Source organism: Branchiostoma lanceolatum, chromosome 7 (assembly GCF_035083965.1).
Source record: "Branchiostoma lanceolatum isolate klBraLanc5 chromosome 7, klBraLanc5.hap2, whole genome shotgun sequence".
NCBI lineage: Eukaryota > Metazoa > Chordata > Leptocardii > Amphioxiformes > Branchiostomatidae > Branchiostoma > Branchiostoma lanceolatum.
Window position 1 is genome coordinate 4068635 of NC_089728.1, and position 23764 is coordinate 4092398.

General features: G+C 43.6%; 3 protein-coding genes and 1 long non-coding RNA gene across 5 annotated transcripts; 1 reads left to right on the forward strand and 3 right to left on the reverse strand.

Annotated features, from left to right (window-relative positions):
• Positions 1-160: 160 nt before the first annotated feature.
• LOC136438638 (protein N-lysine methyltransferase METTL21A-like) lies at positions 161-8357 on the reverse strand. Its single transcript, XM_066433538.1, has 7 exons — positions 8342-8357; positions 8110-8218; positions 6802-6872; positions 6421-6464; positions 4997-5198; positions 1827-1993; positions 161-825 (listed from the first exon to the last, which is right to left on the reverse strand). The coding sequence occupies exons 2-7, from the start codon at positions 8211-8213 to the stop codon at positions 625-627; spliced, it is 789 nt and encodes a 262-aa protein (XP_066289635.1). The 5' UTR covers positions 8214-8218; positions 8342-8357; the 3' UTR covers positions 161-624.
• Positions 8358-9804: 1447 nt separating this feature from the next.
• Positions 9805-11226, reverse strand: LOC136438639 (uncharacterized). Its single transcript, XR_010756456.1, has 2 exons — positions 10810-11226; positions 9805-9992 (listed from the first exon to the last, which is right to left on the reverse strand). It is a non-coding gene; the product is annotated as an uncharacterized lncRNA (long non-coding RNA).
• Positions 11227-11233: 7 nt separating this feature from the next.
• On the forward strand, positions 11234-15596 carry LOC136438637 (thiosulfate sulfurtransferase-like). 2 transcript variants are annotated; one of them, XM_066433536.1, is made up of 4 exons: positions 11234-11738; positions 13203-13457; positions 13672-13825; positions 14128-15596. In XM_066433536.1, exons 1-4 carry the CDS (start codon positions 11550-11552, stop codon positions 14421-14423), a joined length of 894 nt encoding a protein of 297 aa, XP_066289633.1. In that variant the 5' UTR covers positions 11234-11549; the 3' UTR covers positions 14424-15596. The 2 variants fall into 2 exon arrangements, with proteins under 2 accessions (XP_066289633.1, XP_066289634.1); XM_066433537.1 differs by lacking the exon at positions 11234-11738 and adding an exon at positions 12119-12701.
• Positions 15597-17313: 1717 nt separating this feature from the next.
• On the reverse strand, positions 17314-22618 carry LOC136438636 (histamine N-methyltransferase-like). Its single transcript, XM_066433535.1, has 7 exons — positions 22327-22618; positions 20691-20892; positions 20148-20248; positions 19724-19849; positions 19109-19202; positions 18607-18704; positions 17314-18088 (listed from the first exon to the last, which is right to left on the reverse strand). The coding sequence occupies exons 1-7, from the start codon at positions 22345-22347 to the stop codon at positions 17807-17809; spliced, it is 924 nt and encodes a 307-aa protein (XP_066289632.1). The 5' UTR covers positions 22348-22618; the 3' UTR covers positions 17314-17806.
• Positions 22619-23764: the final 1146 nt, after the last annotated feature.

The window sequence follows — 23764 nt, forward strand, 5'->3', positions numbered from 1 at the left end:
TTGTGTGTAGATTTTGGCAAATTTAGTGATCCAACAAATACAATTAAATGTAAAACTGCATCAGGACACTAGTATTTTCAACATCTAATTGCAATTATAGTATATACAAATATACATTGTTCAGTTTATCAATATACTTGTGCTTGTACAAAGAAGAACACATTCCCACAGCAACTGTTCAAGGCCTTGATAATAATCTGTTTTAAGATTTTTTATTCATTTATTTATTTATTTATTCATTCATTAATCTTAAGGGTGGTCCCTTCAGTTAACATTGTAACTGATTTCCAAGGGAGCCCTTAGACCGATTTACAGTACGGTCCCAAACTTTTGAAAAATGAAATGGACGAAAATTAATGTGTGCATGGATGTCGTCCACATTATCAAGTCAGTGTTGCCTAAATGATGGTGTCGACATCTTTGGCAGAGAAGGTTAAAAGTTGCAGGGGGACATTACTAAGGATGTCAGAGCAGGCTGCAGGCAGGTCTAATCCTTGGTGACCTCGGCACACAGAAGGTTAACCTGTTTTAGGATTTACAGTACGGTCGCAAACTTTTTTGGGGAGAAATGGACGAAAATTAATGTGCCCACGGATATCATCCATGTAATTATGTCATTGTGTTCTAAATGATGGTGTCGACATCTTTGGCAGTGAAGGTTAAAAGTTGCAGGGGGACATTGCTGAGGATGTCAGAGCAGCCTGCGGGCAGGTCGTCCTTGCTGACCTCGGCACAAAGAAGGTTAAACTTGCCGGCTATGTCCCGGATGCTCTTAGACATCTGAGCTGACCGGTTATGGTGGCACAACACGAACATGGCGTCTGCCTGTTGGGTAGTCAAGAAACAACAACTGGTTTGTCGATGAAGATTAGACATCCAGGTAATAAGATACGCCAAAAAAGCAATTACTCAAACAACTGGATATGATTTTGGAAACGGTCAGACTTTTCAAGTAGCATCCACTACTTTTCGTCAGTGATTGTGAGCAAGATCAGTTGAACAGCAGGTTTATAACTAGCCTCTACCAGGCTCCGCGAGATGGCTGGGAAAATAGTAGGAATCGGCAAATAAAGGGAATTAGCTACGGAGAGAGGGTCCAATCTGGAGAGAGGGTATATCTGCAGACTGTCCTCTCTCCGTAGCTAACTCCCTTGGCACACTATTCACTCTATTACGGCCAATTTCTAATATTTTTCCAGCCATCCCGCGGAGCCTGGTAGAGGCTAGTTTATAACCATGAACTATGAATTGATATGCAAATATTTGTCTTCTCCTTATTTGCATATCAATTCATAATTCGTGGTTATAAACCTGCTGTTCAACTGATCTTGCTCACAGTCACTGACGAAAAGTAGTGGATGCTACTTGAAACGTCTGACTGTTTCCAAAATCATATCCAGTTGTTTGAGTAATTGCTTTTTTGGCGTAACAACTGGTTTGGTTGAAATAGATAGGATTGTTAGAGGGTATCCTAAAATGGCTGACAATGACGTCTGCCAGTCACCTTTGACCAGTTGCTGACGTCACACTTCCATTCAGGTCACATGACATAGGCTTCAGGTCATTTCAACTTGAGAAGGACCAGAGGACTGACCGGAAGCTTGTGGGTAAGCACTAATTACTTTGAGTCCGGAATTAGCGTATGAAAATCTTTATGACAAAAATTACCATCACAGATGAACTTTTATTTTGAATGTAACAACATTCTTTCTCTGTCTCTCACATTTAATTTGGGGTCTCATTATTGTGTCATACATGATCATATAAAGCAAACTTTATAAGTGGTGTAATCTAAGAATGTTATTGTAATTATAGTAAGATTTCACCTTTTTCGACAGCAGCGTGCTGACTGTCTGGAACAGCGGCTCCGCCATTCCCTCCTGCTCCGTCCAGTAGATGATGTCAGCCCCGAGGATCAGGTCAAAGGTCCCATGTGTCTTCTTGAATTCCTCGAGGTCAGCTCCCCAGTTCAGAAGGGCAGCTTTAGGACCATCTGGTGGTGGGATTTAGAGAGATTAGTTACTGGTTTAGCTATGTTAGAACAGTGTCCTCTTCAGAGCCTCATCTACAGCCTATACAATACTGTAAATGCATTTAACTTTGCAAGGCAAAAATACAGTGTTCGCTGTGGTTTTAAGTTCGCGGCAGCGCTACAGTTACATGCTGCTACAGTATTGGACAAAAATGTTTGCAGTGGCTTTATAAGTTTGCAGTGAAATGGTCGCCGCAAAAAACGCAAACATAAAACCACCGCAAACGTTTCTGCATTGAACATGGGATGCTAATCTGGGCATCCAGGCTCTGCTAATCTGGGCTGAGGTTTCCACTTCTGTGAGTGTAGCGTCAGCTTGTCAGCCAATCAGAGCATTGGCTTTACCTACTGAAAACATTTAGGCAATTCTCTGATTGGCTGAGAGCTGGTTAGAGGCCACATTGCAAAGTGGAAACCTCAGCCCGGTTTAGCAGAGCCTCCCCAAGGTATGTTGTATAGGCTGCAGGCTAGGCTCAGAGTGCACAGGAGAATGCAATAAAATGATGCTGAACTGCTTCGTACCAAAAACGTTAGAAAAAGAAACACAAAAGACTGCAACGTGAATGAGCAACCCACAGAAAAACTTCCAAAAAAATTTTTCAACCGTAAAAAAGTCTTGAAACCAATCCTCTTAAGAAAGATGTACAGATAAAATGCCGATGATATCTGGAATTAAAGAACATACCGAGAAAAGAAAAAAGATCCCCAAAATTAGTTAGGAGAGTTAGAATACCTTATTCTTTGTTGTAACTTGTGTTGAAAACTTCTCCAAGGTGATGATAAAAAAATCAATGGTTCGGGGCTGGAACTGTCAGTTACAATGGCATTACCAAACATTATGTGAAAGAGTCCAGGAGATTTCCAGAGAAAGTGTGTTAATCCGTGAATAGTTTCATCAGGTTGGTAAGTTACTGAATAAAAACACTCCTTTTTACACAACCAAGAGATTTATTCAACTGACGTTTCGGTGGCCATCTGTCACCTTCTTCAAGGCAATTCTACATGGTTCACATTGGGAATGCATCTATAAGCAGCATGCAGCACCTGCCTGTGCTGCATTACTATGTGAACCAGTCAGAATTGTCTTAAAGAAGGTGACAGATGGTCACCGAAACGTCTGTTGAATAAATCTCATGGTTGTGTAAAAAGAGTCTTTTTATTCAAAGTGTGTTAATGTATGGGTACAGGCAGAGACTGTTTCTTGGATTGACAGGTGTCAGTTACATGTCAAACTAAGTGAGTGAGAGAGCAGACTGTTAGAACACATGGGATGTAGATATGCAGGGTGTAGGTTATCTACAAATGTAAGTAATATAATTAGTATAACCTCTAATGGGAATGGTAGACTCAAAACGTGTATGGGGTACACAATACACATAGCTGAGGAGAAAATGAGAGAAAGATAAGTCACAATCATACATATCATGTTAATTTGTTTCGATTTACTGTTATGTGTTGTTATTACAATCTAATTCATCAGTAGTCATACACTAATTCTCATGAGCCATCCACAGTTTTTTTAACCCAACTTTTTTTTCACTCTCCCATTAAATTTGGAGTCTGCAGAGGATGTCATCCATAAAATTTACTTGCTGTGACCTAATGAAACTGTTAGTAGTGCTACAGGTGTATCAGGTACATGTATACTCCTGATTTATATGTATATACAGTAAAACCTGGTCCAGCAACCATCTGGCGCAGGCAACCACCTGGTTCAGACAACCACATTAAAACAGTTCCTCCAATTTTTACAGTTAAATCCGCCCTGTCCTGAGTAACCACCTGTCCTCAGAAACCATGTTTCCTCAGGCCCTTGAGTGGTTGCTCAGAACAGGTTTGACAGGTTTGTACCCCTGACCAGAATATACTTTTGTATGCCTTAAACACTGGGGAGTGTCCCTGTGGTGTAGTGGTCTGCGCTTGGGATTGCGGAAAAAGCTGGCCCTGTCTACCTGGCCTGTCTACCCTGGCTGTCTACCTTTTTTGTGCCCCAAGGGTATGCATGGGGGCAATTCCAGATGTGTGTGAGCTGGATGGAAGACAATGCCTATTGGGTTGGGGCGGGGTGTGGGTGAAACTGGTAAAGCAATTCCACCAGGACTGGAAAAAAGTTCCAAGTACATGTAACGTTATACAATAAAATGTTCATGAAATGTTAAACAAGATTGAAGTAGAAAGTAATACAAGGAAGCAAAGAAAACTGGTAGGATGAGTCAGACAACAATAGGACCTTTGTTTGTCACAACAGCTAAATTCACAACAGATGTCTGACACTCCTGGGGGTTACTGTAGCTCAGATACTGACGAAATCTTTAGCAGCTGCTGCTCTGGTAAACCATCCTATCAGTTTTCTTTGTGTATCCTGTACCCCATCGCACCTCTTCTATTATAGAATAGGGTAACAATCCTAGCATTCTATTGTATACTTAGATGTTTGTTTATCAATAATAGATTTTCTTCTAGTGTTGGTGGAGTTGATCATAACTGTCCCTATCCTCCAACAGTATGATCCAACCCACCCACAGCTGGGATTGCCACTGACCCAGGTTTTCATCAAGAAAATTCAATCAGATGCAAAACCCCCATGCATGCCCTTGGGGTCCAAAAAGGGTAGATAGCCAGGGTAGACAGGCCAGGTAGACAGGGCCAGCTTTTTCCGCAAACCCGTCTGCGCTTCAGGTACTTGCCACATCTGGTTCAAATTACTTGGATCAAAAGGCCCGAGGACACTCCTGAACAAGAGGCGCATTGAGTCATACCAAAGACTTTATAAAAATGGTACATACTTCTGAAACAGTATGGGAGTTAAACACACTCCACTGCCAGTGGACTAGCCCCCTGCTGCAGTGATTGCACCACAGTGTGGCCCAGGGCTATGAAACAGGGATGGGCACCGCCCTATACATCAATAATGGTGTGGGAGGATTTTAACTTTTAACTTACTTAACTTAACACTAGACTCACCAGTATCACCCGTGAAGTTAGCCTCTGTGTTCTTCTGCAGTAGTTCCAGTATCACCTCGGTGTGGTCAGTCAGCACCACTGCCGACGGTTCTTTGGTCAGTTTGGCCGCCACCAAGCCAGGCAATCCGACCCCCGCCCCCAGCTCCAGAACTGACCTGGACTGGACCAGGTGGGAATGCTGCAGCAGGTAGTGGGACAGCACCTACAGGTGATGAGACATACAGTATTCAGTATTACATGTATGGAGAAACCAAACTGTTCGCCAGCTTCAAAAATTAAATTTTGACTGAATCACCCATGTCTCTTCAGCTATCTGGATACCAGGTAAGCAGTCATCCTCAATTGTCCTTGTAGAATCTTCCTCAATTGACTTCCGTCATCCTCAATTGACCATCCTCCCTGCAGACCCGATATGTTCGGTTAGTTACCTCCCATAGCGGCCCTGCCCTTCCGAGCCCCTGAACACACTTATGGCACCGTCGCCACCAAAACAGCTTCAGCCAATCAGAGGGTTTGCTAAAGCTCATCTCGAGCAAAGCCGCAAAGGACGCTGGGAGGCTATCAGCCAATCAGCTTACGTCTTACATCGCTACTTTGGGGTTCAGAACAAGATAACGAATCTTTGTGCCAAATAAGGCTAGCTCATTAATTATTCATGAGCAACTTCAGTGACACCCGCAGAAGCCAAAATCTCCGTTCAAAAGATCAGGGCTGAGACCGGGAGGGTTTGCCGAGCATTTCCTGAGCGGGTTTCAGTGCTGATAAAGGAGGGTGCAATTGAATGCCACCACCTTTGACCCTGTCTGACTGTTATAATGGCTGAAGTCTCATGTCCAGAGCAATTGGGTCAGATAGCTGAGGAGGACTGAGAGATTCTGTCCAAAAATACAGTGAGTCCAATCTACATTATCTATTTCTTAAGGATGCGGTCCAAAACTTGACTGAACTTCTATATCCCCCCTCATCACGGTTCATGACTGGAGTGGATTTCCTGATCCATACAGCCTCCTTAATCCAACGTGTTAGTCTATTGTCCTCTCTGTCTATCACCTTGGCCCCGCCCCAGTCTATTGCACAGTTATTTCTCATGATGCATTACTATTTGAACCAGTCAGAATTGCCTTATAGAAGGTGACAGATGGTCACTGAAACGTCGATGGAATAAATCTCTTGCTTGTGTCTTTTTATGATCCAATCTACATCTACATATAATACTGGACAAAACCCGGCAAGGAGCATAATTTCCAGGGTGAAAGGGTCTAACCATCTTTTGAGTTGGTAAATACTTCATCTTTCCATAATGTAATCTACTGACTCAGATGAACTTTCAATTGCTAATCAGTTAGACATTTTCTTATGGGGAAACTTGCAAGTGAACCTGTTTCATCATCTTAAAAGATAAACTAGTATCAGTGCAAACTTACCACAGATGCTGGCCACAAAACCTGTCCAGTCTCTGCATAAGTGGCTAAAGAATATGACAGAGTATGAAAAATATTCAATTTGGTACATGTACAGTCATAACTTTTAAAAATAAATGATTTTTCCCATCCCCTTTCCGCTTCTGAGGTCCACTATATGATTTGACATAAAAACAGATATAAGGTGTCATACCTTTAATGCATGTTTTTGAGTCATACACAACTATTGACAGTGTAATCAATGAAAAATTTGCCATTTGACACAAACTGCACTAATGACAGCATTCACCAGCACACATGTACATGGATTATACTGAAGTTACCTTTACTCTGTGTTGAAATAATAAGGTATAATTATCAACACTGGAGAATAACTTAAGTCACCTGATTCACTTCCATGGCGACCGTGCACCTTCACCTGTACATGTCCGATATCGACGTCCTTCCAGGTGTAACTATGGAGGGATCAAACACCTGTTAATCCTGCTCTTGTTGTTAAGAACAGCCTTCAGTGTAATTATGGATTTCCAGTTAAATTTAGGACATTATACCTTCCAACACTTCAACCCTCCAAATTGGTGTTTTCTTTCTTCAACTTGATGTTCTCTTTCTGCACATCATCTCTCTCTTCCTGCATGTAGATAAATTCTGAATTCTTGCTCAAGTTCCCAGAATTCTGGCTCCAGTTCTCAGAATTTTGCAGAATTCTATCTCAATTTCTCAGATTTCTGCAGAATTCTACAGAATTGGGTTAATCCCTAGGGGGTCATCAGTGGCTGCTACATATTTCTAACTTCATTTTTACCTACCAGATGTGATATTAAGCCATTTGGGTTTAAGATTTAGGTTTAAGTTTAAGGTAGTCCTAAATTAAACAGGAAATCCATAATTAAACTGGAGGCTGTTTAAGTTAACCTTCTCCCTGCTGCCTAACTCTGTAAACAATATGGAATTGGGTGCCAAACGGCAACTTCAGAGTGCTTAAGGTACTCTATCATCTAACAATCAAAATATCATTAGGATATGCACCAGTGAAAATTCATCATTTACGCTTTTCTTATAAACTGTCTTTTTATCATAGAATTTTCACGGAAAACATATCTATTCTCAGCATCATTGGAAATAACATAACGGTACAATTGATATTTGAGTCTTACACCTTTTTTCAGAATCTAAAGAAAGTCAAGTAAGTATCTTTAATTCATAACCCTCCATCTTTTTCTCAGAAAAACAGGAAATAGAAACTTGCAGTTTACCTTAGGTCCAGAGTTTAACGAAATCAGGGACTATCCAAGACAAATATAAAGTGAGTCTTGCTGTACACCTCTACATAAGGTCAGTGTTACCGCTTTTCGAAGGTCTCTTAGATAATTTTTTTTCCATTGACGCAAGCATTAAGAGTTCTGACTGAAGTGACCACCTGTCCAAGCAGACCAGAGATTTTATTGGTCTTCATGGCCAGTTCCGACTGTATATGCAAAATTAACACCTTTTATCCAACTTAAGTTGTATCATCTGGGTTTCCCTGTGGTGTAGTAGTCTGCACTTCTGTTACTTACAACATCTGGTTCTAGCCCCCTGCTGCAGTGATTGCACCACAGTGTGGCCCAGGGCTATGAAATGGGGATGGGCACTGTCCTATACACCTTATGTAAACTTTTAACTAAGTTGTATCATCATTCAACTACTTACTTCATATGATCATCCATAAAGAGTCCTGGGTAAAAGTACGTTTCCAACTGGTTCGTATGTTTAACTCTCCTAAAGGTTCCTGGTTCTGGAGCTGGGTCGTCCATTTTTCCTGCAAAGGAAAAAAATATTGTCACGTTAAACCTGACAAGAAAAAATAGCAGATAGTTAATGGCTTCTAACAGAGAAAACAAATGTAAGCAGACAAAGTTGTGCTCAAAAGCGCCTGCCTTACTGATACAGTGGGATAGATAGAACATGCCCGTAGCCAGGGGGGTTCGGGGGTTCGGAAGAACCCCCCCACTGGCTTGAAGGTCCACTTTCACAGGCTTGAAGGTCCACTTTTTAATGTTCAAGATTTTTTTCAAGGCGGACTTATTTGTATCACCAGCAACGCCACAGAGGCTAGAATCCTAGAAAAACTTTGTCTCTGATTTTTCCTCTGAAATTCTGTCAAAAACACAGGAAATGCCCTTTCAGAAGGTTCAATTCTTAGAATTTGAAACGCTCGAGGGTCCACTTTTTAATGTTAAAGGTTTTTTTTTCCAAGGTGGACTTATTTGTATCACCTGCGGAGCTGGAATCTTAGAAAAACTGCTAACTTTGTCTCTGATTTCTTTCTTTGAAATCCTCTCAAAAACACAGGAAATATCAGAAGGTTCAGTGTTTTTAATTTTCCGGGGGGGCATAACCCCGGACCCCCCTAGGAACCTCGCGCCTGCGGCGCTCGCTGGTCCCTCAAACATGAAAAAGAACCCCCCCACTCAAAATCCTGGCTACGGGCATGTAGAATGACTTAAGCAGGTAGACACATGATTACAAACTGGAAAATCTTGATGTACTGGTTTGGTCTGACTATCAATTTTCTCCTTTATGTAACGCATTGCTCACTGCATGTTGGTATGGTTCTGCTAAACACTTTTGTGGGCGTGGCCTCTAACCAGCTGTCAGCCAATCAGAGAATCAGCTTTACCCAAGAAAACATTTTGATTCTGATTGGCTGACAGTTGGTTAGAGGCCATGCTCTCAAAAGTGGAAACCTCAGCCCGGTTTAGCAGAGCCTCCCCAAGGTATATTGTATAGTCTGCAGGCTAGACTCTGCGGAGGTGAATGACTGTTAATTGTGTAACAGTGGGGATCAACCTCCACTAACTGACCAGTCTAACTGGTCCGGATATTTTAGCCTAGTGGTTAGCGCGTTGATTTCCCAAGCCGTGCGGATCGGGATAGGCGGGGGTTCTAATCCCGGGAGCGGCATACTCGCCCCTTTGGGTTTTTACAGTCGTTCCCACGCCGGCCCTGTGAGTAACGATCAGATCACACAGGGATATCGCACTCGGAGACTCGGGACGAGTCTTGAAAGAAAAGGGGGAGTAGTGTAACAGTGGGGATCAACCTCCACTAACTGACCAGTCTAACTGGTCCGGACCTTTTAGCCTAGTGGTTAGCGCGTTGATTTCCCAAGCCGTGCGGATCGGGATAGGCGGGGGTTCTAATCCCGGGAGCGGCATACTTGCCCCTTTGGGTTTTTACAATTGTCTAAGTCAAAATTGTCATTATAATTAAAATCCTGATCCATTGTGAGGAACAGCATGCATTCCTTGCTTCAGCTGCCCCAAAAACTGTGACGTAAAAAATTGTGAATTTCTTTAAAAAGAATAAATAAAGATTGTGTAAGGTGTATCAAAGCATGACTAACCTGGGCAAGCATGCTTTCCTTGGAGCCTTCCTTCTCCTTATAAATCTGGATCTTGAGATATATTTCCTGTGAAGTTCTTTTCTTATGTCGCTGGGTAGCAGACTGGACCACTGTTGTGTGTGAAGTTTTCTGATGTATAAAATGTAGGGTGATCACCAGGTGCTGCAACAGCACCAATGGCACACACCTATGTAAGGGCACAAAACATAGTATGATATGGTTTTATCCTGTATGATAAAGTATAATACCAGTATGGTTATTGACAGGAATATCATGTCAATAGCATAAATAGCATAAAAATATGTCTTAAGTTATTGACAGGAATCACAGGAATAGCTTTGAATCAGTAAAAATCCAATCAAAGCATCGGTGCTAATGACTCAGACGACAGAGTGATCGCCGAGCCAGCAACAGATCAGGGCTTCAATCCCTGACCAGAAACATTCTTTTCAACAACAAAAAAATTCTCAATCATTAACGACATACTTAATTACTCTTCCCAAGGACTGTAAATAAGTGTTATGTTTGCATTTTTCAACATTTTGTTATTGACAGGTTGAACCTCCTGATGATAGTGCCAAAAAAATCTTATTGACAGGATGTTTGTTTTGGTCATACAATATCATAATAAAGTTTTATAAAACCTCATCCTATTGAAACATAACTCTATTAAGTTATGTTGCAATGAATTAGGTGTAATCTAATCAACATGTGTTTAGTGCAAAACATAACAATTCAATTACTAGTATTATAACAAATGGCGTGGTTATAATTTTTCTGTAGATATTGTGTATACTCGGTAACGTAACGTTATAAAGCAATGGCTAGCTAGTGTTAAAAATATCTCCGCCCCCCCTCCCCAACTGAATAAACATTGATTTGTAACTTCCATAAGACCCATTAGTTACACTAATTGAATAGACCATAACGTTAATCGTTAAAACCGACACACCGTGATGTTGCGGGGTCACCTGTTTATAATCCAACACTTCAAGTTTACTTACGTAACTCGTAGTAAGCTGTTTCTGTCGCCAACTGCGCTTGAGGACAAAGGTATGAGCTCTCCAAACCACGCACTCGTCGCACTCGTCGCACCACCCTTGTTTACTCAGACCTCTTTGGGATTTAACCTGGATGAAGCTGTCAGCGGTGTCACAGCGCCCCCTTGCAGACTACTTTCAAAGTTTATTGGCATTTTCATGGCATTTTGATAATGTCAGTTCAAAGTCCCATAAGGGGTATAGGAATGTATGACGCCATTCATAGCGTTCGGGACAGTGTATGTCGAGACACACATTTCCTTTCGATGACATGAAAATTGACCCTAACTTCATACCGATATAGTGCCCCCGGCTGTGGGCTTGAAAAGGTGATATGGAGTTGAAAGTTCAGAGTTCATTTTTCAGCTGTTGTTTACATCGATCAGCTTGCCTTGCTGCTTGGGCCATGACTGAATGTTTTAACGTTGGGATTTTGTCCCGCAACGCGTTAAGATTTACGTTGCTGAACGGAGATAATACTCGGGAATAACTAGACAAGCAACTGGCTGCAGTGAATGGTCCCAACATCGGTAGTACCGGTCTGCCCAGCTCTGTCCTGTCCAGAGTCTAGGTTTCAAAACTTTTTGCAGCGGGTTTGACGTTACATCAGGGACCTAACGTCGACCCCCTGTGATACACACGAGTAGTTCTTGTGACTGTTCGTCTACAAGTGTTCCAGAGTTAGTTGCTGTTTCGACCAAGACATGAGAATCGCCTCAGCCCTGGTGAACGTGCCATGGCTGGCCGAAAGACTGGCCAGTCCTGCCCTGTCGCCCCTCCCCCTAAGCCTAAGGGTACTGGACTGTTCCTACTATCTGCCGAAACACAACCGCGACCAACGGGCGGAGTACAGACAAAAACACATCCCAGGAGCGCTCTTCTTTGACATACAGGTATGTTTGGGCCTTTGGGGACAAAACGAGGAAAACATTTTTCTCGGTCTGCAAGCTCGGTCGGTTCATGATGTCCCCCGACCCGAAACTAGGTAACTATTGATCTCTGGGCTCTCCTGTTTATTAATCGACTAAGTAAGTAACTAACTACATAGACTAACTGACAGACCAACTAACTAATTGACAAACCAACCAACTAACCAAACAAACAACTAAACATCTCGCCTGTTTACCAAATGACTGCCGAAATAGTTATATCGATAAGTGATTAATCAAATATCTAACTGACTATCCAGCTAGCTAGCTAACAAACAAACAAGCAAACTAATTGACTAAGTAACTAGCGTTTGATTACATTCGTAACACCCTTTTCCACCAACGGATGCGACCGCGCTGGGACCACTGAACGACCAAAGATTTCACAGATCGCTCAATGAATTTCATAGATTAAGAACCAATTTTTAAGTCATACTTAACGTTAAACATCTTGCATTATATTCCTATCAGTCTGTTGCCATCCAACAGAACTCATCCACGTGACTTGAATATCAGTTGTCTTCAAGCTCGTATTGATCACAGCAACCGGTTTCTCCGGGTCAGTGCGCGCACAATCATTGGTATCATTATCGCAGCCGCAGTCGTGAGCACTGTCACGTAACCCAGGCCAGAATCACATCCATTATAAAGAGATCAGTTCGGCCGCCGTTCATAACCTCAGCTACTAGCATAACCTAATAGGACCTCTGTCACGCATTTGTGGCTGTGACCGTCGGGAGATAAGATTTAATTTCTCAGTTTGAAGCCAAGATGAGGGTCGTATCGGCCCTGGTGGGCGTTCCGTGGTTAGCTGAGCGGGTTGCGAGTCCGGCGCTGTCGCCCCTTCCCTTCAGGGTGCTACAGTGTATACGCAACCACAATCAAGAATCAGAGCACATCCCAGGAGCTCTGTTCTTTAACTTACAGGTAGGGAGAGCGATTTGAAGCTCTAATGGACGAAATAGATCTGCAAATGTCACTATTTAAACGTAAACAACATCCCCGCACTGTTTGTCCTTGAATTCGGGTTGTTTTGACCTTCAAAAGGTGGCTAGTTCGTTCGGTCTTGGATTGACCTGTTTGTTCAGATGCACATGTTTTTCCAGATCAGTGAAAATGAGTGCCAAGCTTCTACAATGTATAAGGGACGCACTCTCGGATGGGACGTAAAGCTGGAGGTCCCGTGTTTGAGGATGGCCACACCTCGGGCACTTCCACACTTATCAAAAATTGTAGTAACGTTAGTCTTTCCCGGTGTGAATGGCTCCAACCTTACACGTTACAGTCTAGTCTCTGGGTTGACTCCTTGAAAAGGTTATACAGGTGTTGAAAAGGTGATTCATGTTATACCTGTTATGCCAGTTCTTCCACAAATGTGATACGTCTCAATACATAAACTCTAAAGAAGTTTGTTTTTACCTTCTTCAGGAATGTTCGGACAAGTCCAGCCCGTACAGAAACATGCTGCCTCCTACACAACAGTTCGAGTCGTACGTGGGGGACCTGGGCGTGGATAACAGCACGCATGTGGTGGTGTACGACGGCATGGACAGGGGCCTGTTCTCAGCCGCTAGGGTCTGGTGGATGTTCCGGGTCTTCGGACATCCCCTGGTGTCCGTTCTGAACGGGGGACTGGTCAAGTGGTGCGAGCTGGGCCATCCAGTCACTGCCGAGATTCCACAGGTACCACAGAGGGAGTAGAGGGAGATGTGAGAGAAATTTTCAACAGTGAAAAACGAATACGTATCGATTAGTTAAGTAACATTACTGTGTAACGTAAATCGTTAACGTTCTATCTTGATGGAAGTTCTTATCATAATCAACAGAATACGACTTTGGTGTCAGATTCAATGCCTTGGTCTCGTACAGCAGTTCCATGCGTCGTTCCATTCCACAGGTTGAAAAGGCCAAGTTCAACGCCACGTACAACCCCTCTTTAGTCCGAGACTTTAGCTTCGTGGAGAAGAACCTGACACAGAAGTCTGTCCAGATGGTAGACTCTCGGTCAGCCAATGTTTTCAACGGAGAGGCAGACCCTGCCTCAAAGCCAGGTTGGTGTTCAGCTCGTGTGATTCATATGTATATAGTCATATGAAACTCATTACAAGAGCCTGCATGAATTGGATGAACATTGTTGTGACAAACTTTAAGTTATTACCCCTAACGACATGACAATACTGTGTGGGTGTAGCCATGAGTCATCCTGGCTCTCAACTACAACACCATTGGACCGGAGCCAAACCGTACTTCCAATTCGCCAAGTATCCTTTTACACCACTTCCACATTACATGCTGCCACAGGCCATAATCCATCAGTTTTTCGGATAAAGAACATGTTTGTGTCGTTTTTCAGATGTTGGTCACATGCCAGGTGCCATCAACGTTCCCCTCGGAAGAATCGTGGACTACGAGACCAAGATCGTGAAGTCCCCAGAGAAGTTACAGGAGATGTTCTCGGCGTCGGGCGTAGACCTCGCCGGCCCGTTGGTGGCGACGTGCGGCTCCGGCGTCACGGCCTGCGGGATCGCCCTGGCGGCGCACCTCTGCGGGAAGGAGGACGTCCCCGTGTACGACGGCTCCTGGAGCGAGTGGTCCAAGAAGGCTCCGCCGGAAAATATCGTCTGTGGGACGCACGAAAAACAGGGATAGTCACTGCTAGGTAGCCTGGGCACCAGACCACCGCGCTACAGTCGCTAATCCCTCGGCAGGGAAAGCAACTTGTCCCGCCACCACAGTTAGCACACGGGCTCCTAATTACCTCTCGCGCGGTAGATATCAGAGATCGGCTGCCAAGAGAGACCGGGTGCAAACTCGGATTAAGTGAAGCTGACGGCCTAAGAAAATGCTTTAAAGATATTTTCTTAGGCCGTCAACTTAATCCGCAAACTCTATATCGCGTATGATGTTCTTCCCCTGCCGAAAAGGGGTTATCGTCTAGCGCGAAGGGTCTGGTATCCAGGCTACTGCTAGGTTGTACAGTTCTTTGGTGACGCCACAGAGCAATATATATAATATACTTGGACTCATCCCATTTAAAAAAAAGAGCTCGTAGACCACATACCTCCGTGAAAAATCTAGAGTTTTTGTAAATTTCTTGCTTTGTCTTGTCGCAGTAATCGAATCAAGAATCATGATGACATAGGCCAGAATCCCAGCTGTTTATGAAAGCTCTTGTGCATCTTCATTTTCCCGTCCGCCCGACTATTTCCTTACGAAAATCCAAGAACAAAACTTTATCAGGCCTAAACACAACTCCTACGCTGTGTATATGACTTAACCCTTGTCCTGTTGGATTTCGTTGCGAATTTGACCCTCTCTCCGTAGCCGACTCCCTTCAAACATTTGACTCTATTTGGCCAATTTCTACTATTTTCCCAGCGACCGGGGGAGACTGGTAGAGTCTATTCGCATGCAAGGTTATCAAAGCTTTGTTAGACGGTGTTCTGAATACTTGAGTCTCTCAAGTTTGCACTTTGGCGGTCTTACTGATGTTGCGTTTAGCAGATATCCCTAAATACCCGTCAAAACAATGGATATACGTTACCCGACGGAGAAAGGTGAACTCAGCGTCAGATTGTAGATGAGACCAAAGCGCCAATCAATGTTGCGATGTAGTCTGTTCGTTCGCACACAAAGAGAAGCGGTCTCTATTGAAAATCACATCGGTAGGTTAGCGGCATCTGTGGACGTCGGCGATACAAAGAAACGCGCCAGCTTGTGAATTTCAAAGGAGACAATCGTTAAGATTTGTGCAGGCAGACAACACACACTTATTACTCAGACAACGTTTTGTACTCAATAAAAGCTGGGTCTCTATCTGTCTACTGTCTCATTATATCTCTGAGTCTATCACGAGTACATCACGTCCGTTATCACCATGTCGATCGCCACGCCACAGAGGAAGAGGAACGACTTGACCTTGGCCGACAAAGTCAAGGTCATCCAGATGCTGGACGGTTTCCCGAAGACGTCTCAGACTGAAGCTGCCAAGAAGTTCGGCTGCTCTCAAGCACAGGTGAGCAGGGCTTACAAGAACAGGACAGCCATATTCCAGCAGTGGGGCTGTAACCGCAACCCCCACGGCAAGAGGAAACGCGAGGGAAAGAACGCAGAGGTCGAGGACGCTCTCTTCCGGTGGTACGTGAACGCCAAGGCAAGGTCTGCGTCTGTGGCCGGCCCTATCCTGATGGCAAAGGCCAAAACGATAGCAGAGGGTCTTGGCTATTCTGACTTCAAACCAACCGATGGTTGGCTGGGCAGATGGAGGAGAAGGAACAACCTGCTTGCAAAGCAAAGAGAGAGTCCCAACACTTCCCAACAATTCATCGCCGATAGTACGGAGGAAGACATCAACCAGGAAGAAGATAGAGTTGCAACTTCCGTCAAGACCGAGTCAACCGACAACAACGAATATTCACCCCGTCCTGCAACAGCTGCTTCACAAGAACAGGTATACGTAGAAACTGAGGGGGCAGCGGCCGAAGAGCACAGAGACACTAGTGATGTCTGCCACAGACACAACTCCGTAGATCCGACGGTTGAAGAAAATGTCTACCATGAAGCACAAAGCGTTACTTCCGTCAGGGTTGAACCAGCGCTAGCTGCAGACGACATCGTCCCGTCCCGCGCTGTACCACCGACTCTGTCACAACTACAGGAGTCCTTCGACGTCATCCGTCAGTGGATGAGAATCAACGACTTTCCCGAGTACAGCAGTTTCCTGGCCATCGAGGGGAAGGTCCACGACTTCTGTAGGAAAACCAAGAAGCAGAAGAACATCACCACATTCTTCAAGCCGAACAGCAAGTAAGTTTATGAACGTGGCAAGCTGTTGGATTGGTTACGCCAAAATAGTCACCCAAACAACTGAATAAGAAACAGTCAGACGTTTCAGACAGCACCCGTTGTCTTTCGTCAGTGATTTATAAGGAAAGGACTGGAAAATCAGGTTTTATACCAAAACTCTGAATAGATGTTGGATTGGTTGTGTACAATACCGTGTGTGTCAGAGCTGTGAACGTTCTGTTGTCATTTCATAATTGTTCCACTGTTAGTTCTGCGCAAGAGTAGTTGTTAATTGTTGTTGAAAAGTAGTTGTTGAAAGCGTTGAAATGTCTGTTCTTTCGTGGATTAAGTCACCTTAGCATGACATACATATTCAATCCTTCAAGAATGTCAAGTAATGTATGATCGTAAGGATAGCGCTTGTTATGTTATTTTTCAATAATCAACTGGGACGAAAGCAATTGGAAATCTGTATAATTTGTGCACTGAAACGTTGTGGATGTAAAAATGGAACGTTTATCTGCTATCTGACCGTTTAACGCTATTTGTAAATAAAGTTGTGTTCGTGAGAATGATCGTGTGTTGTGTTTTCGCTTAATGATTATGCCTACAGATATGTCCTACGCTTTTCGTATCCCGTTATGTTACGTGTCATTAGAAAATGTCGGACTTGCTGACAGATTTAGAGTAAGTTCAGAATAGGACACTTATTGGAGTAACGTTACATTCTCTCATTGATTATTGTCGACGTCACAACATATGTAATTGATCTAATTTCATTTTCAAGTTCTTATTTTGTTTGTACTTGCGACAGCTAGCTGTGTTTACATATTTTCGCATCGTTGTATCCACCGGGTTCTCCATGGGATGATATCAATACAATAATGTACGAGGTATGGCATAATTCTTAGATATTCACATCTGATTGTCGATATTTGATATTTATATTCGTATATACATACATATATAACGCTACCCTACCATGGACCACTTGATGATTATGATAACAGACGAGGGGAAGTTGCAAATAGACAACCAGTCATTTTTCCATATACATGTAGCTTATATGGAAAAATGACTGGTTGTTTTAACCGTCTCCTTCTCTCTCGATTTCTCTCTCCAGATCTCTCTGCTCTTAGAACCCTCTTTCTCTGTCTCTAGATCTCTACCTCTCTCTTTAGATCTCAGTTTAGATATCTTTCTCTGATATTCAATTTCCTTCATTCAAGATGCAATGTTATCAACGATCAGTTTGAAGAATCTCCCAGTTTTTGAATGACGATGATTTCTGAGCTGTTGTTGAACAGAATCTGTCCGTCCCGTTCCACAGAGCAGTCCGGGCCCCTGATGTAGTCCGTGATCTCCTGCTGGTCCCCCGGGTCCACCGTGTCCGAGAAGTGCGGCGTGTGCGTCAGGAAGTCGAGCAGGAGGACTCCGGTCTCCGAGCCCGGCACGAAACACTCCGTGATGTCAGTGTTGACGTTCAGGCGGTCCGTCGTGTACTGCAGCTGGAGTTTATCGAGGACCTCCTGCGGGAATAAGCGGTATTGCATCCAAAAGTTAAAGCAGCGCGAAGGGAGGACAGTTCCTGGTCAGTAAAGAGTAGCCTGGGTGCCAATACCGTAAAAGTGACTCCGCCCCTGAGGTGTCGCCAAAAATAAGTTTAGGAAAAATTCAGTCACGGTGAAAAGAAATCTGAGTTTTTCAAACCGCAAATGTGGATTCTACACTCGCTGCCCTGAGTTTTGTCAGGGTAGCGAGTGCAGGAGCCCCGGCAGTAATCGGATGGCACCCAGGCTAAGTGAAGAGCCGGAATAGGAACGATTACAATAGGAGACATCTACATCCAATGGACTATCCTCATATCTCTAGAGCTATGGTCTATTCTCACATTTGAGACCTCCAACATTCTTGACAAGTTATTCATTACTATTCTTTGTAAAAGGCCAGTGTTGACATGTAAGGGATGTACTTAAGAAAGTGCATGTGTTGAAAATATCATAAGACACTAGAGTGATGGTAGCCGATCATCACTCTATATATTAACCTTGATATGTGCAGTCGTTCTGTACGGCGTCTGTTCGTCCCCGTCGTCCGGTACAAATGTGTTCATCTTCTTCATCAGGTTACTACAGCCGGTCTGGTCTGTGAACAGCAACGAAAAAAAATAACACTGTGAAAAAACCTCCCCCCTGAGGCGTTGCCAAAAAGACATACAGGCTAGATTCAGCTGGGTGAAAATAAATCTGAGTTTTTGAAATCGCAATTCTAAAATCGTTGAGATGTAAAACTGCATAGCCTAAAGAGGCACACAGTCCACTTATGACCAGATTACACACGCACACAAAAAAAACAACATTTGGAGTCGACTCGGGTCTGTGTGTGAGGAGATTCGGGCTACTCAAGTGGAGTTTCTTTTTTACTAGAAAACGCGACTTGAGTGGCCTAGGTTTCTCCTTGCACAGCCACGAGTCGACTCGAAAATACGAGTGTAAATCGGGCCTAAGAACGGGCGAAAGGTGTTTGCCGTGCTCCGGTACACTTCTCACCTGACAGGTGTATGATGACGAGGAGCCCTCCTTCTGCCACCTGGCGGTACATATGCTTAATGCAGCCGGCCAAGTCGTCCACGTAGTACAACAACTGTGTCAACAAAGTTGGTTCGACGTTAAAATCAACATTACCGCTGGTTTCGTGACTGTATGTGCTTGTGTATGGAGTTAACATGCATTTGTAACCACACAATACTGATATTTTGATCGACTACATGGCTAAGTAAAGGTTCTAAATTATAAGATCTACAAATATACATGTAAATGTATAAAGTGGATAAAGCATATTTAGTCGTGTGTAAACTTTGTGCCGATAAGGAATGCCAGCGTGCACAAATACGTCCTGGAACATCAAGAACTTAATGAGATAAAGGCTAAGAAAGGCAGTCAGAACCATATAACGTAGCGGTACCAACTATCGTACGGTACCCATCATCGTCCAATTCGGGGCATGATTACATGTCGAGGTGTATTATGCAAAAGCCAGTTCACTGAAAATGATTGTGGGATATATTAAAACCAAAATAGGTTTTTGAGATCCAATTTTGAAGCCGTGCACTATTCAAAGCCAAACTGAGCCAGGATGGATCCAGGAGTTACAAGGGACCACACCTGTATAGCGTGAACTATGTGGAACTTGGTGTCGTCATTGAAAGTTTCCTCGAAGTATTCCTCGTCAGTCTGCTGGTGCCACTCGAAGGCAACGGTTTTCAATCGCTCGTCGTCGTCTACTAGATTCTTTTGCAGGGTAAGAAAACAATAGGTTAGACACACTAAAATATGCACAATGTGAAAATTATAGGGCAAACATATATAAAGACAGACACACGCACACCACAGAGAGAGAGGTACACACACACACACACAGACACACTACAGAGAGAGGGGTACACACACACACACACACACACACACACACACATACATACACACACACACACGACACACACACACGCACACATACACACATCTGTCCATCCAAATCAACATCCACACCTCCATACGTTGATGATAGACAAAAGAGGTGTAGCGTTACTTTGAACTGGTTGATGTCTTCTTCTCTGGGCTCCACGACTCGACAGAACACTTGGTCATACTTGTCCAACGCGGCATGGAGTATAAGGGCATCAAAGTGGCCTGGAATGCAACAACAATGGTTAGAAATAATAGGTAGAGAAAATCCTTCGTTTTGGATGAAAATCCTAACTTCATGCAGTCATTACCTTGGTAAAGAAGGAGAGGTACTGTTGTGGGAAAATGGCTGAGCTATTTAGAAAAAAATATTGTCCTCGGACCCCAAAAAGCCAACAAAACTCCAAAGAAAATATCGAATCATTACTGTCAAAATAGACTAATATAAGTGTGAGTCAGAAATTAATACCATTAATCTCATAGCAGGTTCATTTTGTATGGAATGAGTTGATATTTGGCACAAATGTAAAGGCACATATTTTCTTGAGACTGAAACATCTCAATTTCTTTTTTTAATAGCAACTGACTCATTTGATGATGACCATACCCTTGGAGGTTAGGCATTACGTTCTGACTCATCATCGTAACAGGCGTATAACCTCCCTACCTGCTCCACTACCCATCCCCAGAACGTTGAAGGAAGTTTTGGCGGGAACCTTACACCTGGCCACCAAGCCCGGCCCCTCCTCCTGTAGCCATCGCTTGGTGGTCTCCTCTTCGCTCTCGCATTTCTCCAGGAAAACTTGGTACGCCTCAAGGTACCGTTCGGCGTCGGAGTGGAGGCTCCCTACCTTCGGCTGAGTCGCCGCCTGTTTATGGTAGAAAGGCGAGGAAAGTGGGAAAGAGGTATTCTCTACCAGACTACTGAACTACGCCGGCTATAGGGAGGATATTTGCCAGGGTTTTATTTGCAGGCTCACGGGCGAAATGTGGACTGACTTTAATGGCTAATTATTCCCTTTTCTGCCGAATTCTACGATCCATACGCCCGTAGGAGGGCCTGGTGGAGAGGCATGTAACGGTGAGAGGCATTGTACACGTGGCAAGGTAGTATTGTGGGTTGGGTTGTTGACTTAGAATCTAAAGGTTCTGGGGTCGAATGCCTGGCAGGCCCCAATGTTGTGAACTCGGGAAATGCCCTTTATACCTATTTCATCATGAGCCATCCAGGTGTGTGTGTCGAGTAGATCAAACCTTACAGTACGCTCTTACGCAGGTTGTACTTACTGTATTAAACTGGTGTGTTAATCTTAACGGTGTTTTATCTGTTATGCATAATAAACAAGCAAACGGGTGTATTAAAGTAAAATGCGAAATATTAATAAAAGTTTGCATCACTGAAATGTTTGTGACCGTTCACTTGCGTGTGTATACTTGCAGCATTTCACTATTTCTCGGTGTATTTCGTAAATTGGTCCGACCCGTTCACTCGTAGCTTGCCCTAGGGCTCGAGGCAAGGAGCTGACAATGAATGCTTCACCGGCCATGGTTCGTGCTGACCTGATTACTTAATGGTGAAATGATTATCAAGCACAAAGGTGCTGGTGTGACGACTGCAAACAACACTAACCCGACGTGGTCGAGACAAAGTATGGCTGGCGGGTCAACAAGTCAGACTAATGCTGACTGGATTACGCGTACACTACATGTATAATATGAGGTTCAACCTTACTCGCTTAATTTTGACCCAAAGTTCGACTTAAGCCCATTTAACCCTTTATTGATATGAGAATTGTATACCAAAAACACGAGGAAATGGACTGATATCATGCTCTAGAAGTCTTAATGAGAATGTCACTGTTGTAAGATTTCTATTATCTATGATTATTGGGCCTAGTCTTAAAAATAAACCCATAAAAACTCAACAGCTGTGACGACGACATAAAGTAATCGGGACGTGCTACATTGTAACAAGAACATTTTATCGATTGTAATGGCCTGTCGTGAGCAGTGGCACTCTGGTACTTGCAGTTATCTTCGACAAGCAAATGGATGTTTACATTCCATGCCATTTACTACGAACAATATTTTACGATGTTCTATAAAACACGACCAGCACGAGTAAACACTCGAATATTGCTACTAAAGACTGCCAGAACGTGTCAAACCATGGGGAAGAATTCCGTCCTCCATTTCACTGATTTGCAGTGGAAAATATGCCACCACTGACTATAAAACCCGCTTCACTGAACCACAGAAATCTCAGCAACAATCGGCGACGTCAGAAAAATAAAATCACAAACCTGTTGTTCCTCTCCCTCCATGTTTATAGGGACTTGTTGACGGAAGTTCTTGTTTGTGTGCGCTGGTACGTGTATACGTCTAGCTTGGGTGGGTCTAAACTGGGACACCAAACGGCGCAGTGTTGGAGGTCTGTCTGTGACTCGGAGTCTAGCTACAGTCGACCTTTGGACCCATCACCAGCCAAGAGTAGCATGTTTGCTTCCGTTGTTTGAGCGTCAATCACATCGTGATTTCTTCAGGGTCGCCAAGCTGCGTTGAGCTGTTGCAGCTAGTGGTTTTGGGCTAGCCTCGACCAGGCCCCCGTCCTATCCCTGGCAAAATAGTAGAAATCGGCCGAGATATTACCGCTAAACAGGGTAGTCCGCTATACAGCGAAGCTCCATTTATAATATCACTTCACTGTATAGCGGCCTACCCTGTATAGCGGAGTACCTCGGCCGATTTCTACTGTTTTGCCAGGGATAGGACGGGGGCCTGGTCGAGGCTAGTTTTTGGACAGCAATAGTGAATAGTTTTGTCTTTGTACTGCCTAGTCAATACGTTGATGTTTCAAGTATGACGTTATTGTGGCACCCTGCAGTTTGAATTTGACGGAAAGGTAGACCGTGAATACCCTAGCAACCTGGTATGCAAAGTTAATGCTTTAATTGTCAGAGCTAATACACGGTCACTCATTCAGCCAATGGCCTCTTGGACTATTTTGTCACGGTAACGAACACTAAACGGCGTATTGATGAATGCAAAAACACCCAAAGTAGCAATGATCGATTATGCAAGGAAAGTAATGTTTTACGTATACTCTCGAAGGAAACATTTGCAAGCAAATGCAAGATGCTTCCCTCAACTAAGAAAACAGTTATCTCCATGAAAAATGGAGATATAGTTTTGGGTGTGTCTGTCTGTGTGTGTGTGTCTGTGTGTGTTCATGTTTCCGCACTACTGTCGACAGCATAACTCCAGAACCTCTGGATGGATTACAATGATATTTGGTACGTGGGCAGGTGTTGTGAAGCCGGAATTCAATGTGGATTTTGGGCCCCCTGGAATGTGACCTTGGTACTACAGTAGAGCTTCCGTTTTTGTATCATTTGACCTGGACGTGCTATGGTCTTGATTTTTGGGTGGCAGATAGCTTGTGATGTAATGAAGAAGTGGTGTAGGTTTGGCCCCCCTAGCAGCTTGCTCTGGAACTGCAGTGGCGTTATCATGAAAATCTTCTAAGGAGAATAACTGAACGACGGGTTTCCATGATATTTAGTATGCAGGTAGCTTAGACAGAGATGTACACAGTGATGTGCAAATTATGCTAATCGACACTTAATTTGCACAACTAATGAGAAAAATCTATATTTGCAGTGTTTTCCATTATGAGACTCAAATACATGTAACAAGTGGAGCATCAGCAGATACCAATTATGCAAATAGATTCCTAATTTG

Excerpts from the sequence above, each read along its gene's own strand:
- LOC136438636 (XM_066433535.1), bottom strand. The coding sequence starts at position 22,347 with ATGGAGGGAGAGGAACAACAG. Across the intron at positions 19,203-19,723 it reads ACATAGTTCACGCTATACAG|TTGTTGTACTACGTGGACGA; the intron begins GTGTGGTCCCTT and ends TTGTTGACACAG. Across the intron at positions 18,089-18,606 it reads GAACGACTGCACATATCAAG|GAGGTCCTCGATAAACTCCA; the intron begins GTTAATATATAG and ends TTATTCCCGCAG.
- LOC136438637 (XM_066433536.1), top strand. The coding sequence starts at position 11,550 with ATGAGAATCGCCTCAGCCCTGGTGAACGTGCCATGGCTGGCCGAAAGA. Across the intron at positions 11,739-13,202 it reads CGCTCTTCTTTGACATACAG|GAATGTTCGGACAAGTCCAG; the intron begins GTATGTTTGGGC and ends TACCTTCTTCAG. Across the intron at positions 13,826-14,127 it reads AGACCCTGCCTCAAAGCCAG|ATGTTGGTCACATGCCAGGT; the intron begins GTTGGTGTTCAG and ends GTCGTTTTTCAG.
- LOC136438638 (XM_066433538.1), bottom strand. The coding sequence starts at position 8,213 with ATGGACGACCCAGCTCCAGAACCAGGAACCTTTAGGAGAGTTAAACAT. Across the intron at positions 6,465-6,801 it reads TCGCCATGGAAGTGAATCAG|CCACTTATGCAGAGACTGGA; the intron begins GTGACTTAAGTT and ends CATATTCTTTAG. Across the intron at positions 826-1,826 it reads GCACGCTGCTGTCGAAAAAG|GCAGACGCCATGTTCGTGTT; the intron begins GTGAAATCTTAC and ends ACTACCCAACAG.